Source organism: Entelurus aequoreus, linkage group LG10 (assembly GCF_033978785.1).
Source record: "Entelurus aequoreus isolate RoL-2023_Sb linkage group LG10, RoL_Eaeq_v1.1, whole genome shotgun sequence".
Lineage (NCBI taxonomy): Eukaryota > Metazoa > Chordata > Actinopteri > Syngnathiformes > Syngnathidae > Entelurus > Entelurus aequoreus.
Window position 1 is genome coordinate 38,702,913 of NC_084740.1, and position 13,878 is coordinate 38,716,790.

At 46.6% G+C, this 13,878-nt stretch overlaps 2 protein-coding genes across 4 annotated transcripts in view; one reads left to right on the forward strand and one right to left on the reverse strand.

Annotated features, from left to right (window-relative positions):
* The window catches only part of si:cabz01090165.1 (uncharacterized protein LOC100333421 homolog), a 91,383-nt gene that overhangs the window by 69,933 nt on the left and 7,572 nt on the right, over positions 1 to 13,878 (forward strand). Inside the window, 2 exon segments of the mRNA XM_062060791.1 lie at positions 398 to 509; positions 841 to 1,108. Coding sequence (XP_061916775.1) covers positions 854 to 1,108 — 255 coding nt within the window. The 5' untranslated portion in view covers positions 398 to 509; positions 841 to 853.
* Positions 1 to 13,878, reverse strand: part of LOC133658589 (THAP domain-containing protein 10-like) — a 115,426-nt gene that overhangs the window by 40,176 nt on the left and 61,372 nt on the right. The window contains exon 3 of one of the 3 annotated variants that reach the window (XM_062060789.1): positions 12,624 to 13,129. The exons of the other annotated variants lie outside the window; for them this stretch is intronic. Coding sequence (XP_061916773.1) covers positions 12,893 to 13,129 — 237 coding nt within the window. The 3' untranslated portion in view covers positions 12,624 to 12,892. Of the gene's footprint in view, positions 1 to 12,623; positions 13,130 to 13,878 lie in introns of those variants that run through there. 3 annotated transcript variants of the gene reach the window in all.

Below are 13,878 nucleotides of genomic sequence, written 5' to 3' on the forward strand. Positions count from 1 at the left end.
CTATACACCATATTAGCCTGTGTTTGCTATTTAGAAAGGCTAGCAGCTAGCTCAAGTAGCCTGTATTTTCTACTTTAAAAGACTAGCTGTTAGTCGTAGCTAACTGTTGAGGTGGTTGTCACGCGATGGCGTGATTATTTGTCACACCAGTACATTATTTCAACAAGATATTTTGGCCCAGCTAACAATCTGCTCACTGGAACGTGTTAAATAGATGACGCGTTGCTATTTGGTGTGACCAACACTTCGTTTTGTGTCCACAAAATAGGACTCATTTACAAAAAAAACATGCCATCAAAGCCGCAAAGGACGAAAATGTGAATTGTTTTTGTCGCCGTTCTGCTGTGCTGGAATGTAATAGACGGATCACATGACCACCTGTCGTGCTCTCCTGCAGGCCACTGACGGACAGCTGGACGAGCCAATGAGGTCCTTCTGTCAACCGTAGTCCCGCCCCCACGGGTTTCTCCCTGTCCAGTGAGAAGAGGACGCCCCCACTTGTTATTGACGTATGTTATTCCCTTTTCTGTGTGTGTGTGTGTGTGTGTGTGTGTGTGTGTGTGTGTGTGTGTGTGTGTGTGTGTGTGTGTGTGTGTGTGTGTGTGTGTGTGTGTGTGTGTGTGTGTGTGTGTGTGTGTGTGTGTGTGTGTGTGTGTGTGTGTGTGTGTGTGTGTCAGGAAGAGGTTGTGTTTTCATTTGCTTTAGGACTATTAGCATGTTTACACTTCACTGAGTGTTTAAAACTGGTGGCGCCCCCCGGTGGTGTGGAGGTTTTCAACAACTTGATGACATTTTAGAACAGTAATAACCTGCTCACTGTGTGCGTGTGTGTGTGTGCAGCGACGTCATCATCATGGAGGCGACGTCCCCGCTCCTCCTCCTGGTCTTCGTGGCGGCGTCCTGGCTCCTACCGCTGTGCTCGGCGTCCATGTTGTGTCCCAAACGCTGCACGTGTCAGAACCTGCTGCCCTCTTACACAGTGCTGTGCGCCAAGACAGGCCTGCTCTTTGTCCCGCCGAACATCGACCGCCAGACGGCCGAGCTGCGTCTCATGGACAACTTCATCACCACGCTGAGACACCGCGACTTCGCCAACATGTCCAGCCTGGTAGGTCACTTCCTGCTCGCGTCATCACATCTTCGAACTTAGCGGCGAGCTACGTTAGCATGGTGCTAGAAGCGCTGTTTTTTTTTGTTTTTATTTGCGTGCTGATCGCTGGTGTTGAAACTCTAGTTTAAGGCTGAAACGACGCGTCGACGTAGTCGACGTCATCGGTTACGTAAATACGTCGACGCTGTTTTTGTGCGTCGACGCGTCGCATAATGACGTCACACTACCGTCATGGCGAAGCGCAAAGCAGACGATCAAAGAAGACGATGCGAGCGGTGCGAGCGAGGGGGGAAAAGCATGCCAAAAGTGGTCAAAAGTGTGGGAGTATTTCAATAAACGGCCTAATAATGTTGTTGTATGCACACTGTGTCGAGCGGAAATGGCCTATCATAGCAGCACAACGGCTATGAACGAACATTTGAAAGAAAACCATCAACTAGTCAATCGTCCGCGCGAGCATACGTTGTCATCATTACACAAAAACATGAATGTGTCATTTGTATCTGCTAGGGGTGTAACGGTACGTGTTTTGTATTGAACCGTTTCGGTACGGGGCTTTCGGTTCGGTACGGGGGTGTACCGAACGAGTTTCTAAGCTAAAGTCTTAGCAAGCTGCTTTGCTCCGTCTGCCTCTGTCTCAGCACGCAGCATTGTCCCGCCCACACAACCATCTGATTGGTACACACGTAGCATTGTCCCACCCACACAACCATCTGATTGGTACACACGCAGCATTGTCCCACCCACACAACCATCTGATTGGTACACACGCAGCATTGTCCCGCCCACACAACCATCTGATTGGTACACACGCAGCATTGTCCCACCCACACAACCATCTGATTGGTACACACGCAGCATTGTCCCACCCACACAACCATCTGATTGGTACACACGCAGCATTGTCCCACCCACACAACCATCTGATTGGTACACACGAAGCATTATCAGCCAATCAGCAGTGCGTATTCAGAGCGCATGTAGTCAGCGCTTCAGCGTCGAGCAGATAGGTGTTTAGCAGGTGAGCATCAGGCAGCGGACTCTCCCCAAATGATAATAAACACCTCCCAGTCAACTACTAGTAACATCACTATGAGCCCGTTGACCTTCTAGAAACTTAAACTGCAGCTCAGCTCACTCGCAATCCTGGCTTGAGGTGAAGGCTAATTAGCTCTCAGTTCCAGCCACATCGACCCCTTCTGAGCGCCTATTTTCAGCTGCTGGGAATATTGTAAATAAGAAAAGAACCAAAGCATGTAGACATGCTAACCTTTCTTCATTACAACTGTTAGTCACTCACTGGAATGAGTAGAATTGGTTATTGTGTACTGTGTTGGACTGGATGTTTATTTTGCACATTTTAAAAGCAATACTTAATGTTTACAGTGCTCCAGAATATTTAGATTGGCACTTTTTGTATTGGATGTTTATCTTTATTTTTGCACATTTTAGCAAATAAGCAATACTTTCACTTTTGTTGAAATGTTTACACTGTTGTTACAGAATATTTCGTTTTGCATTTTTTTGTATTGGATGTTTATCTTTATTTTTGCACATTTTAAAGCAAAATAAGCAATACTTTTACTTTTGAAATGCTTATACTATTGCAGAATATTAAGATTTGCACTGGATGTTGACTCTTATATTTGCACATTAAAAAGCAAATAAGCTACTTTTAATTTTGTTAAATTTTAAAAGTTTTAAATGTTTACATTGTTACAGAATATTTAGTCATGTTGTTGTCAATGTTGACTGGGTGGCCATACTTCTTTTTTTTTGTAAATAAAAGCCATGCCTTTTGAAAAAACGGGCCTACATTTATTTTTTCATCTTCATTTTGAATAAAAAAATAATCGGTAAAAGGAAAAATAATCTATAGATTAATCGAAAAAAATAATCTATAGATTAACCGATTAATCGAAAAAATAATCTATAGATTAATCGATAGAAAAATAATCGTTAGCTGCAGCCTTACTCTAGTTCCCGCCAAAGCTTTTCGTTTGGCCCGACGAACATCACCCATATAGTTTTGATGAAACCAGTCAATCTAGGGTTGCTCATGTATGCAGTACTCCCGCCACCCCACAGGGGGCAACAGCGTATGTGTCACAATGAAAGGCCTACTGAAATGAGATTTTCTTATTTAAACGGGGATAGCAGATCCATTCTATGTGTCATACATGATAATTTCGCGATATTGCCATATTTTTGCTGAAAGGATTTAGTAGAGAACATCGACAATAAAGTTCGCAACTTTTGGTCGCTGATAAAAAAGCCTTGCCTGTACCGGAAGTAGCGTGACGTCACAGGTTGTGGAGCTCCTCACATTTCCCCATTGTTTACAATCATGGCCAGCAGCAGCGAGAGCGATTCGGACCGAGAAAGCGACGATTTCCCCATTAATTTGAGCGAGGATGAAAGATTTGTGGATGAGGAAAGTGAGAGTGAAGGACTAGAGGGCAGTGGAAGCGATTCAGATAGGGAAGAAGCTGTGAGAGGCGGGTGGGACCTGATATTCAGCTGGGAATGACTAAAACAGTAAATAAACACAAGACATATATATACTCTATTAGCCACAACACAACCAGGCTTATATTTAATATGCCACAAATTAATTCGCATAACAAACACCTCCCCCCTCCCGTCCATATAACCCGCCAATACAAATCAAACACCCGCACAACACACTCAATCCCACAGCCCAAAGTACCGTTCACCTTTGCAAAGTTCATACAGCACATATATTTCCCCAAAGTTACGTACGTGACATGCACATAGCGGCACGCACGTACGAGCAAGCGATCAAATGTTTGGAAGCCGCAGCTGCGTACTCACGGTATCGCGTATCCAACTCAAAGTCGTCCTGGTAAGAGTCTCTGTTGTCCCAGTTCTCCACAGGCCAATGGTAAAGCTTGACTGTCATCGTTCGGGAATGTAAACAATGAAACATTGGCTACGACGTAGCCGCTACGTGTTTGTGTTGCTGCAGCCGGCCGCTAATACACCGCTTCCCACCTACAGCTTTCTTCTTTGCTGTCTCCATTGTTCATTAAACAAATTGCAAAAGATTCACCAACACAGATGTCCAGAATACTGTGGAATTTTGCGATGAAAACAGACGACTTAATAGCTGGCCACAATGGTGTCCCAAAATGTGTCCCGCTACAATCCGTGATGTCATGCGCAAACGTCATCATACCGCGACGTTTTCAGCAGGATATTTCGCGGGAAATTTAAAATTGCACTTTACTAATATAACCCGGCCGTATTGGCATGTGTTGCAATGTTAAGATTTCATCATTGATATATAAACTATCAGACTGCGTGGTCGGTAGTAGTGGCTTTCAGTAGGCCTTTAAGCAGCAATGGGGTGAGTACACTGAAAAAAGTCAGTGTTCAAAAACAAGAAAAATAAATACAAAAATGAGGGGTATTTTATTTGAACTAAGCAAAATTATCTGCTAATAGAACAAGAAAATTTGGCTTGTCAAGGCTTTCCAAAACAAGTACAATTAGCTAACTTCAATGAACCCAAAAATACCTTAAAATAAGTATATTCTCACTAATAACAAGTGCACTTTTCTTGATAGAAAAAAAAAAAGAGCCCTTTTTTCTCAATATGTTGAAATATATTCTTAAATGAAGTAAATACTAGTGCCATTATCTTGACATAATGATATGCGCTCGGCATTATATTTCTTGAAACCAGCAAACTTATACTAAAAACTAGTTTATTGTTCTCAATGGAAAGGCAACAAAGCTTGTTACTCTCGGGGTCTCCTAGCCGCTCAGGCAAATCATATTATCTAAAAACACATTTTTCCATCGATAACATGACATCATCGCGCCAAGTGCGTGCTCTTTCAGTCAATTAGTGCGCATATATACAGCCCGGCCCCCGGCCAAATTTTTTTTAATTGTAATTTTGAGGAATTTACCTGAATGTGCATGAATTATTTCTGTTCAAAATTGTTAGAAATGTCACATGTTAAATGTTTAAATATTAACTGTCAGTTTACTGTACTGTGCCAACTGTACTACTATATGAGTATGTATTTTCTATTGTTTCATTGAAAATAAAACAGCAAAGTCAATTTGGCTGTCATCTGTTTTAATTATGAGACACAATTGTGTCAAAGTCATGATTTTTTTTTCATGCTTGAAATAAGAAATTATTACTTTAAAAAAGTAGTTTTATACTTGTGAGTGTTGATGACACAGTTTTGCAACAGTTGATATTTTAGTTTCAAGCATGTTTTACTCAATATAGGTCATCAAATCTCAGCAACAAGCTGTAATATCTTACTGAGATCATTTAGGACCAAAACACTTAAAACAAGTAAAAGACTCTAACATAAAATCTGCTTAGTGAGAAGAATTATCTTATCAGACAGAAAATAAGCAAATATCACCCTTATTTGAGATATTTCATCTTACTTAGATTTCAGTTTTTGCAGTGTAGAAGAAGAAGACTACTTATTCAACCCTGAAAAAAATCTAAATAAATTACAAAAATCGGACTGGACAACAAAGTGTGAATTTTTGCCAAGTCATTGTTTCCTGTCGGACCATTTAAAAGGCGGACACTGTTCTAGACAAGCAGCAACACTAGTAGAAATCTCTCCGCCTAAGCTTCATCACGAAACATTGTTCAAATCTTTGTAAGTATATATTTTGCATAAAGTTATTTAGTTTGTTTTGTATATTATGTATTTGCGGTTGTGTTGTTTTTTTCTCTAAGAGGAACTGGCAATCAAAGCTTGTTTAATACTTCTAGCGCTTAATTCGACCGGTAGAGGGCAATAACGCCACATTTTAAGTTTAATTGTGATGAGTCACATACATTGTGCGCAATGTTTGAAGTTGGATGTTGTTTCATTTCTATATGCGTAATGTGTGATATATTAACACTAAACCTTATTTATGTAAAATCTACAATGGATGTTATTTATGTAAACTACGCAATGGGCGTTGTACTTTTGTAATGTTTATTTTACGTTCATATTTTCAGTCTTACAAACTTACATGAAGGTTCAAGATTCAAGGTTTTATTCGTCACATGCAGAGTACACCACAGTGAAATGTTTTTTTCCATGCTCTTCAGATATTGCGTACAGTGGGATCCAAACACTAGTTGCAGAATCTAATACACTAAATACAAAAAATACAAAAATTTGAATAGCTCTGATGTACATTAATTACAAGACAATAAGTTGCACAATAAGTCACAGTAGTTATGGTAGAAGTATCAGTACAGGTAGAAGTACAGTAGTCAAATACAGTACAAGGAAGATGTGTAAAGAAATAAAACTAAGGAAGGAAACTAATTCTAAAGAACAATCTCAACAAAACATCTGAAACTTCTGTTTTTTCATGCTGTTAACTATCTGTCAAGTTGCACACGCCGGAAATGAGTAGCAAGGGTAGAATAAGGAACTTATTGACAGTGCAGTGTGAAAGACGATTTGTTTACTTTGTAATTAAGTAAACGTAGTCTCAAAGGAATATAATCTGCGAAGGCACTTCCTGGCGAAACATGCACATTTTGATGTCCGGCCCCTGAGTCCTTGGGCTCTTGAAACTGGTTGGTTGCACATGTTAAGGACCTGGGGCCGTACTTATCAAGCTTCTTAGAGTGCCATTTTACACTTAAGTCCTGAGAATTTGCGAAATTTAGTCCTACTCTCAAACTTAAGAATAAAAGCTTTTTATCAACGTTCTTAAGTCTAAGAATCACTCCTACTCTCCACGATATTTAAGAGACCTTCAGAGGTGTCTTAAGTGGTTAGGAGTTGCCAGCAGGGGATGGCACTGAGGCGAGAGAGACGTGCGCGAACGTTCAGGGAACTGAACAATGTTTTGGTTTTTTTTGATGACGAGCAGCTGATCAAACGGTATCGTTTAGACAGAGCGGATATTATTTTTGTCACAGATTTAATACTTTTCGATTCCTTGTTGATTTCTGCATGTGTCTGCAGTGGGCTAGTATATATAGAGCCACCCACACCAGTTTCAAATTAGTTGCCTAATTAATGAATTGGAAAGAAAATGTTATGACAGTAGCGTATGTGTGTGGCCGTGAGGTGAGTGACGTCAGTGAGTGTGTGGGCGATAGAAGAGAGGGAGCGGTAGCGTGAGTGCCGGCGGGGACTAGTTTGTTTTGTATTATTTTGTAGTTTATTGTCAAAATATACACTCCCATTGTCCACTTAAATATTTCCAAGATATTTCTTTATTCTTAGACAACGGATTCCCTTCCGTGATTGGTCATTTCTATGGACACAGAAATGACGTCACCTAAAATTCCGTTTACGGCACATAGTAATGTCGTAATTCAGCTCTGAGTGTGACACTTAAGATTCAGTCCTACACTTCGCTGAAAGTGTGAGTAAGACGCTTGATAACTAACTTTTAAGTGCAGCTTTCAGCGAATAATTTATTTACTCTTAAGTCAGCTCTTAGCAGACTTCTTAGGAGTAATTCTAAGAAGCTTGATAAGTACGGCCCCTGGTATACATTTACTTCTTTTATCTGGAGATCGGTAGGACCTGTTAAAAAGGTTATAGAACCGGGATATGTGACGTGATATCGGGAGAAGAAGACGACAGAGATATGACGTCGTTTAGCTGTCAGCTTGTTTATTAATAGCTTGGTGTGTAAATGAGATGTGTAATTAAACCAAAGAGATGCGTGGTTGTCAGAGGGTGTTGAAGGTGCGTGTTGATCCAGGCGGAAGTCCAAATAAGGGCAAGGCAGGCTCGAGCGTCGGAGGACAGGCGGATAGTCAAGGACAGGAGCGCGGCGTCGTAGTCGGGTGACAGGCGTGAGGTCGAAATTCCAGGAAGGCAAGGGGGTTCCACAGGGAGGTCCAAAGTGACAAGACACACAGCTTGACCACGAGGAAGGATGACGGGGAGCTGGAGAAGACACAACACAGGAGACGATGAGCACGACGGGAAGGAAGCACAGGGAGAACAAATGCACATGTAGGAGAGCGAGAAACGTATGGGCTTACTGTACTGGATACGAGAAGCTACGTTCTGGCGTCGGATCTCAGGTTGCGCTGGTTTAAGAAGGCTGATCGCTCATCATGGACAGGTGCGTAGATTGCCGAGCGTTTGCAGCCGCGCGGAAGCGCGCTTGCAGCAGAGAGAGAGCGCCCGTGGGCGTGGCCTGCGGTGCGCTCGTCAGGGCACGCAACAGGAGGAGACGCAGCAGAAGTGTGACCCATAACAGGACCCCCCCCCTTATGCGAGACTCCCGACGAGCTTCGGGGTGCCTCAGGGTGAGTTCGGTAAAAATCTTCAATAAGGGAAGGGTCGGCGATGTAAGAAGCCGGGACCCATGATCTGTCCTCAGGTCCATAGCCCTCCCAGTCCACACGTAGACCCATCCTCTTACTTGTCGTCGGACCTTGAGAATCTCCCTGACGGTCCACACCTGGTCCCCATCCTCGAGAACCCTAGGCGGAGGGGGGGCAGGGATGGGGGGCGACAGTGAACTGTTGGTTACTAGTTTTACCTGAGACACGTGAAACACCGGGTGGGATCTCATGGACCCAGGGAGGTCCAGGCAAACTGCGGCAGGATTGACTCTGGATCTGACTGTAAAAGGTCCAACGAAACGTGGTGCCAACTTCTGAGAGGATATCGGGAGGTGAAGGTCCTTGGCCCGTAACAGCACCTGCTGTCCGGGCTGATAGTCGGGAGCTGGGATGCGCCGCCGGTTGGCGTTACGACGCATCTTCTCAGATGCCTTCAATAAGGCAGCGCGGGCAGACCTCCACACCTTGCGGCATCGTCTCAGGTGAGCTCTGGTGGAAGGAACTGCCACTTCGATCTCCTGGGAGGGAAATAAAGGAGGTTGAAAACCTTGCCAGCATTCAAAAGGGGACATACCAGTAGCCGCGCAGGTCATGGAGTTAAAGGAGTACTCCACCCATGGAATGAACTTGCACCAGGAGTTGGGCTGTTGAGCAGCCATACAGCGCAGCATGGTCTCCACCCCCTGGTTGGCCCTTTCCGCTTGTCCATTGCTCTGGGGGTGGTAGCCAGAAGTCAGGCTGACCGTGGCTCCAATCCCCTTGCAGAAAGCTTGCCAGACCCGGGAAATAAATTGGGGACCACGATCAGACACAATGTCGGTGGGGATCCCGTGAATTCTAACCACATGCTGAACGAGCAGTTCTGTGGTCTCGGCCGAGGATGGGAGTTTGGGCAAGGGTATGAAATGGGCCGCCTTGGAAAACCTGTCGATTATGGTGAGGATTGTGGTGTTACCTTTAGAGGGGGGAAGTCCAGTAATGAAGTCAAGAGTGATGTGTGACCAAGGTCGACTCTGGATCGGAAGGGGATGTAAGAGTCCAGCAGGAGGGCTGTGGTCTGCCTTGTTCCGGGCGCAGATGCAGCAGGCGGCGATGAATTCGCGAGTATCCGCCTCCATGGAAGGCCACCAGAAGCGGCGTCGAATGAATGATAGCGATCTGTGGATTCCGGGATGACATGTAAACAGACTTGAGTGTGCCCAGTCGAGTACCTTGCTCCTTAAGGGTTGCGGAACAAAAAGTCTATTGGGGGGTCCGTTCCCAGGACCAGGGTCGGACCGTAGCGCTGTCCTGACCAGGCCCTCGATTTCCCAAGTTACCATCCCGAAGATGCGGTTCGGGGGAAGGATGGTCTCTGCAGTTTGTCTAGTTGTGGGTTCCTCAGAGAAGATCCGCGAAAGAGCGTCAGCCTTGCCATTGCGTGAACCGGGTCTATAGGTGAGAGTGTAATTGAATCGGCCGAAGAACTGTGACCAGCGTGCTTGCCTGTCATTAAGTCTCTTTGCGGAACGGATGTGAATAAGGTTGCGGTGGTCGGTCAGGACCAGGAACGGATGTTTAGCCCCCTCCAGCCAGTGTCTCCATTCAACCAAAGCTTCGTGGACGGCCAACAGTTCTCGGTTCCCTGCATCATAGTTCCTCTCGGCTGGGGTTAGGCGTCTGGAAAAGAACGCACAAGGGTGCAACACATTATTCTCATTAGCTCTTTGGGACAATACTGCTCCAATCCCAGAATCAGATGCATCTACTTCCACCGTGAACGGCTTGTCAGGGTCAGGGTGTACCAGGATGGGAGCGGAACTGAAACTCCTCTTGAGGCTCAAGAATGCGCTGTCTGCCTCCTTGTTCCAGACAAAAACTGTATTGGTAGAAGTTAGCGTGTGAAGGGGTGCGGCTACCTTGCTGAAGTCGAGTATGAAGCGACGGTAGAAACCCGCAAAGCCTAAGAATCTCCTAAACTCAGTACGAGTGGTGGGTTGGGGAAAATCCACCACTGCCTTGACCTTCTTGGGGTCGGCTCGGATGTTACCCTTTTCGATGATGTGACCCAAGAAGTTAACTGATGACGAATGGAACTCGCACTTCTCTGCCTTGATGAAAAGACGATTCTCAAGGAGGCGCTGGAGAACAAGGCGGACGTGCTGTTGATGGTCCTGCAGGTTGTGAGAGAAAATCAGAATATCATCAAGATATACGACCACAAACTTCTCGAGCATGTCTCTCAGCACGTCGTTAACAAGAGTCTGGAAAACGGCTGGGGCGTTGGTCAGGCCGAAGGGCATGACCCGGTACTCAAAGTGACCCAAGTGTGTGTTAAAGGCCGTCTTCCATTCGTCCCCCTTCCTAATCCGGACAAGATGGTATGCATTACGGAGATCCAGCTTGGTGAAAACGGTAGCAGGGGCAAGAGGTTCGAAAGAAGAGCTCATGAGTGGTAGGGGATACCGGTTCTTGACCGTGATGAGGTTGAGTTTGCGGTAGTCGATGCACGGACGTAAGGACCCATCCTTCTTGCCGACAAAGAAGAATCCAGCGGCTACCGGTGATTTAGAGGGGGTGATGATACCAGATGCGAGTGATTCCGTGATGTAGTCTGACATGGCCTCTTTCTCGGGTATGGATAGGTTATACAGGCGGCTAGAGGGGAGTATTGCTTCGGGTATGAGATCAATGGCACAGTCGTATGGTCTGTGCGGGGGTAGTGAAAGTGCCTGTTCCTTACTAAATACAGCAGCAAGGTCATGATAGACAGCGGGAACCCCAGATAGGTCAGATGGGGAAGATTTGAGCTTGGGGTTCTCCGAGACGAGGTCTGCTGCTTTGAGGCAGTTTGCATGACAAGCCGTGCTCCAGGCTAGGATCCTCCCTGAGATCCAGGAAATCTGGGGGTCGTGCTGGCGAAGCCAAGAACGGCCGAGGACAAGAGGGGCGACAGGGGCGTTGAGGATCAACAAGCTAATTTGCTCAGTGTGGTTGCCAGACAGGGTAAGAGTGACTAGTGCGGTACGGTGGGTGATGGGTCCCAGGGGATGCCCATCCAAGGCCTGAGCTGGTAAGGACTTGTCCAGAGGCAGAAGCTCAATCCCGGCTTGACAGGCGAAATCACGGTCCATGAAACTCTCATCTGCTCCAGAGTCCAAATATGCTCCCACCTTCAGTCTTTTAGTCTTCCAGGACAACGTTGCGGGGAAAAGAATGCCAGGGTCACTATTGCTCTGGGGAAAGATGGTGTGGCTCACAAGTACTCCCCTAACTAGTGAGCCTGATCTTTTGGTCGTGTGGGGCAGGTCTTGATCACGTGACCCGCACACCCACAGTAGAGGCAGAGGCGCTGCCGGAACCTCCTCTCCCGTTCCTCCGTGGCAAGTCGAGTCCTGCCCAACTGCATGGGTTCCACCCCGCTGGTAGGTGCAGGGAAAAAGCCAGACTGGTCCACCAAGTGAGCGCCCTCATCCCGAGCTTTGGCCGCGGTAGGGGAGTAGGAAGCGGTCCGATTTTCCCACGCCGGCCGTCTGGTCCTCTCACGGGCAGCAAGTCTTCGTTCCGCTGCTCGTTCCCTTAGTCTTTGGTCCATAAGCAGGGCCAGTTGGATGAGGTCATGGTAGGTGGCTGGTCGGTCACGCAACAATCCGTCCTTTATTTCGTCAGAGAGGCCCCGACGGTAGGCGCTCAACAAGGCCTTGTTATCCCACCCGCTGTCGGCGGCCAGGGTGCGGAACTCGAGAGTGTAGTCCGCTACAGAACGAGAACCTTGCTGGAGGGAGTGAAGACGTGAGGCGGCGTCTCCTCCCTCAGCGGGGTGGTCAAAAACTGCCCGGAACTCAGCACGAAAAGCAGCAAAGTTTGTGCTGAGACTAAGGTTGCGGTCAACAGCTGCCGTTGCCCACTGGAGAGCCCTTCCGGTCAACAGTGAAAAAATAAAAGCTATCTTGGCCCCGTCAGAAGTGTAGCGGGAGGGCTGATGACGAAACACCATGTCACACTGGACCAGGAAGCCACGGCAAAGCTCAAAATCCCCCTCAAAAGCTCTGGGACTAGCGATCTTCGGCTCGCAGGATGGGGGGGGCGGCATGGGGGCTGCAGCGGCAGGGGCGGCTTGCTCGGGTATCGGCTGAGCGGAGGAGCCTGGGGAAATCAATTCCAGTCGAGCTAAAATGTTAGCAAATGCAGCATCGAGCTTGTTCTCCAGTACACAAAAGCGCTCTTGGTGCTGCTGGAGTGCCGTGTGCACACCTGTGATACTTGGTACAGGGGAGGCTCTGGAGGTGAGCGGGGTACGCGTCATGTCTTTGCCGTCTGGTTCTGACATGGCCAGAACGTACTGTGACGTGATATCGGGAGAAGAAGACGACAGAGATATGACGTCGTTTAGCTGTCAGCTTGTTTATTAACAGCTTGGTGTGTAAATGAGATGTGTAATTAAACCAAAGAGATGTGGTGTGACTAAATGTGAGCACTTATCTGAGCGTGGTTGTCAGAGGGTGTTGAAGGTGCGTGTTGATCCAGGCGGAAGTCCAAATAAGGGCAAGGCAGGCTCGAGCGTCGGAGGACAGGCGGATAGTCAAGGACAGGAGCGCGTCGTCGTGGTCGGGTGATTGGCGTGAGGTCGAAATTCCAGGAAGGCAAGGGGGTTCCACAGGGAGGTCCAAAGTGACAGGACACACAGCTTGACCACGAGGAAGGATGACGGGGAGCTGGAGAAGACACAACACAGGAGACGATGAGCACGACGGGAAGGAAGCACAGGGAAAACAAATGCACATGTAGGAGAGCGAGAAACGTATGGGCTTACTGTACTGGATACGAGAAGCTACGTTCTGGCGTCGGATCTCAGGTTGCGCTGGTTTAAGAAGGCTGATCGCTCATCATGGACAGGTGCGTAGATGGCCGAGCGTTTGCAGCCGCGCGGAAGCGCGCTTGCAGCAGAGAGAGAGCGCCCGTGGGCGTGGCCTGCGGTGCGCTCGTCAGGGCACGCAACAGGAGGAGACACAGCAGAAGTGTGACCCATAACAGGATAACCCTAAATGAGTTTCCACTTGCTGCGCAAGCTAGCTCTCCAAAAAGCTAAACAGACTCAATAAATCCACGGTGAAGTTTGGGTGAATTTACGAAACAGGAACAACACAATAAGAATGCTATTGTAAGTTAATAATACTAACACAGACACTCATAAATGTGTTAGCATATTAGCTAATGCTAACGACTCTAGAGTCATTACATTACAATAGCACGTATGAATATGCATGAAAACACTCCTACAGACATCACACATGGGACGGTTTGGTAAGTAAGAATTGTCTTAGTTATATATTAAAACTTACAAACGTTTGCTTGGAGTGACGAATGAAGAATCAATACGAGTAGAACCGCTATGGACGGCTAGAAGCTTGTACTTCCGGTTGAAAGCCGAGTCTAGACAGAAGGTCACTGCAGCACCTGCAGT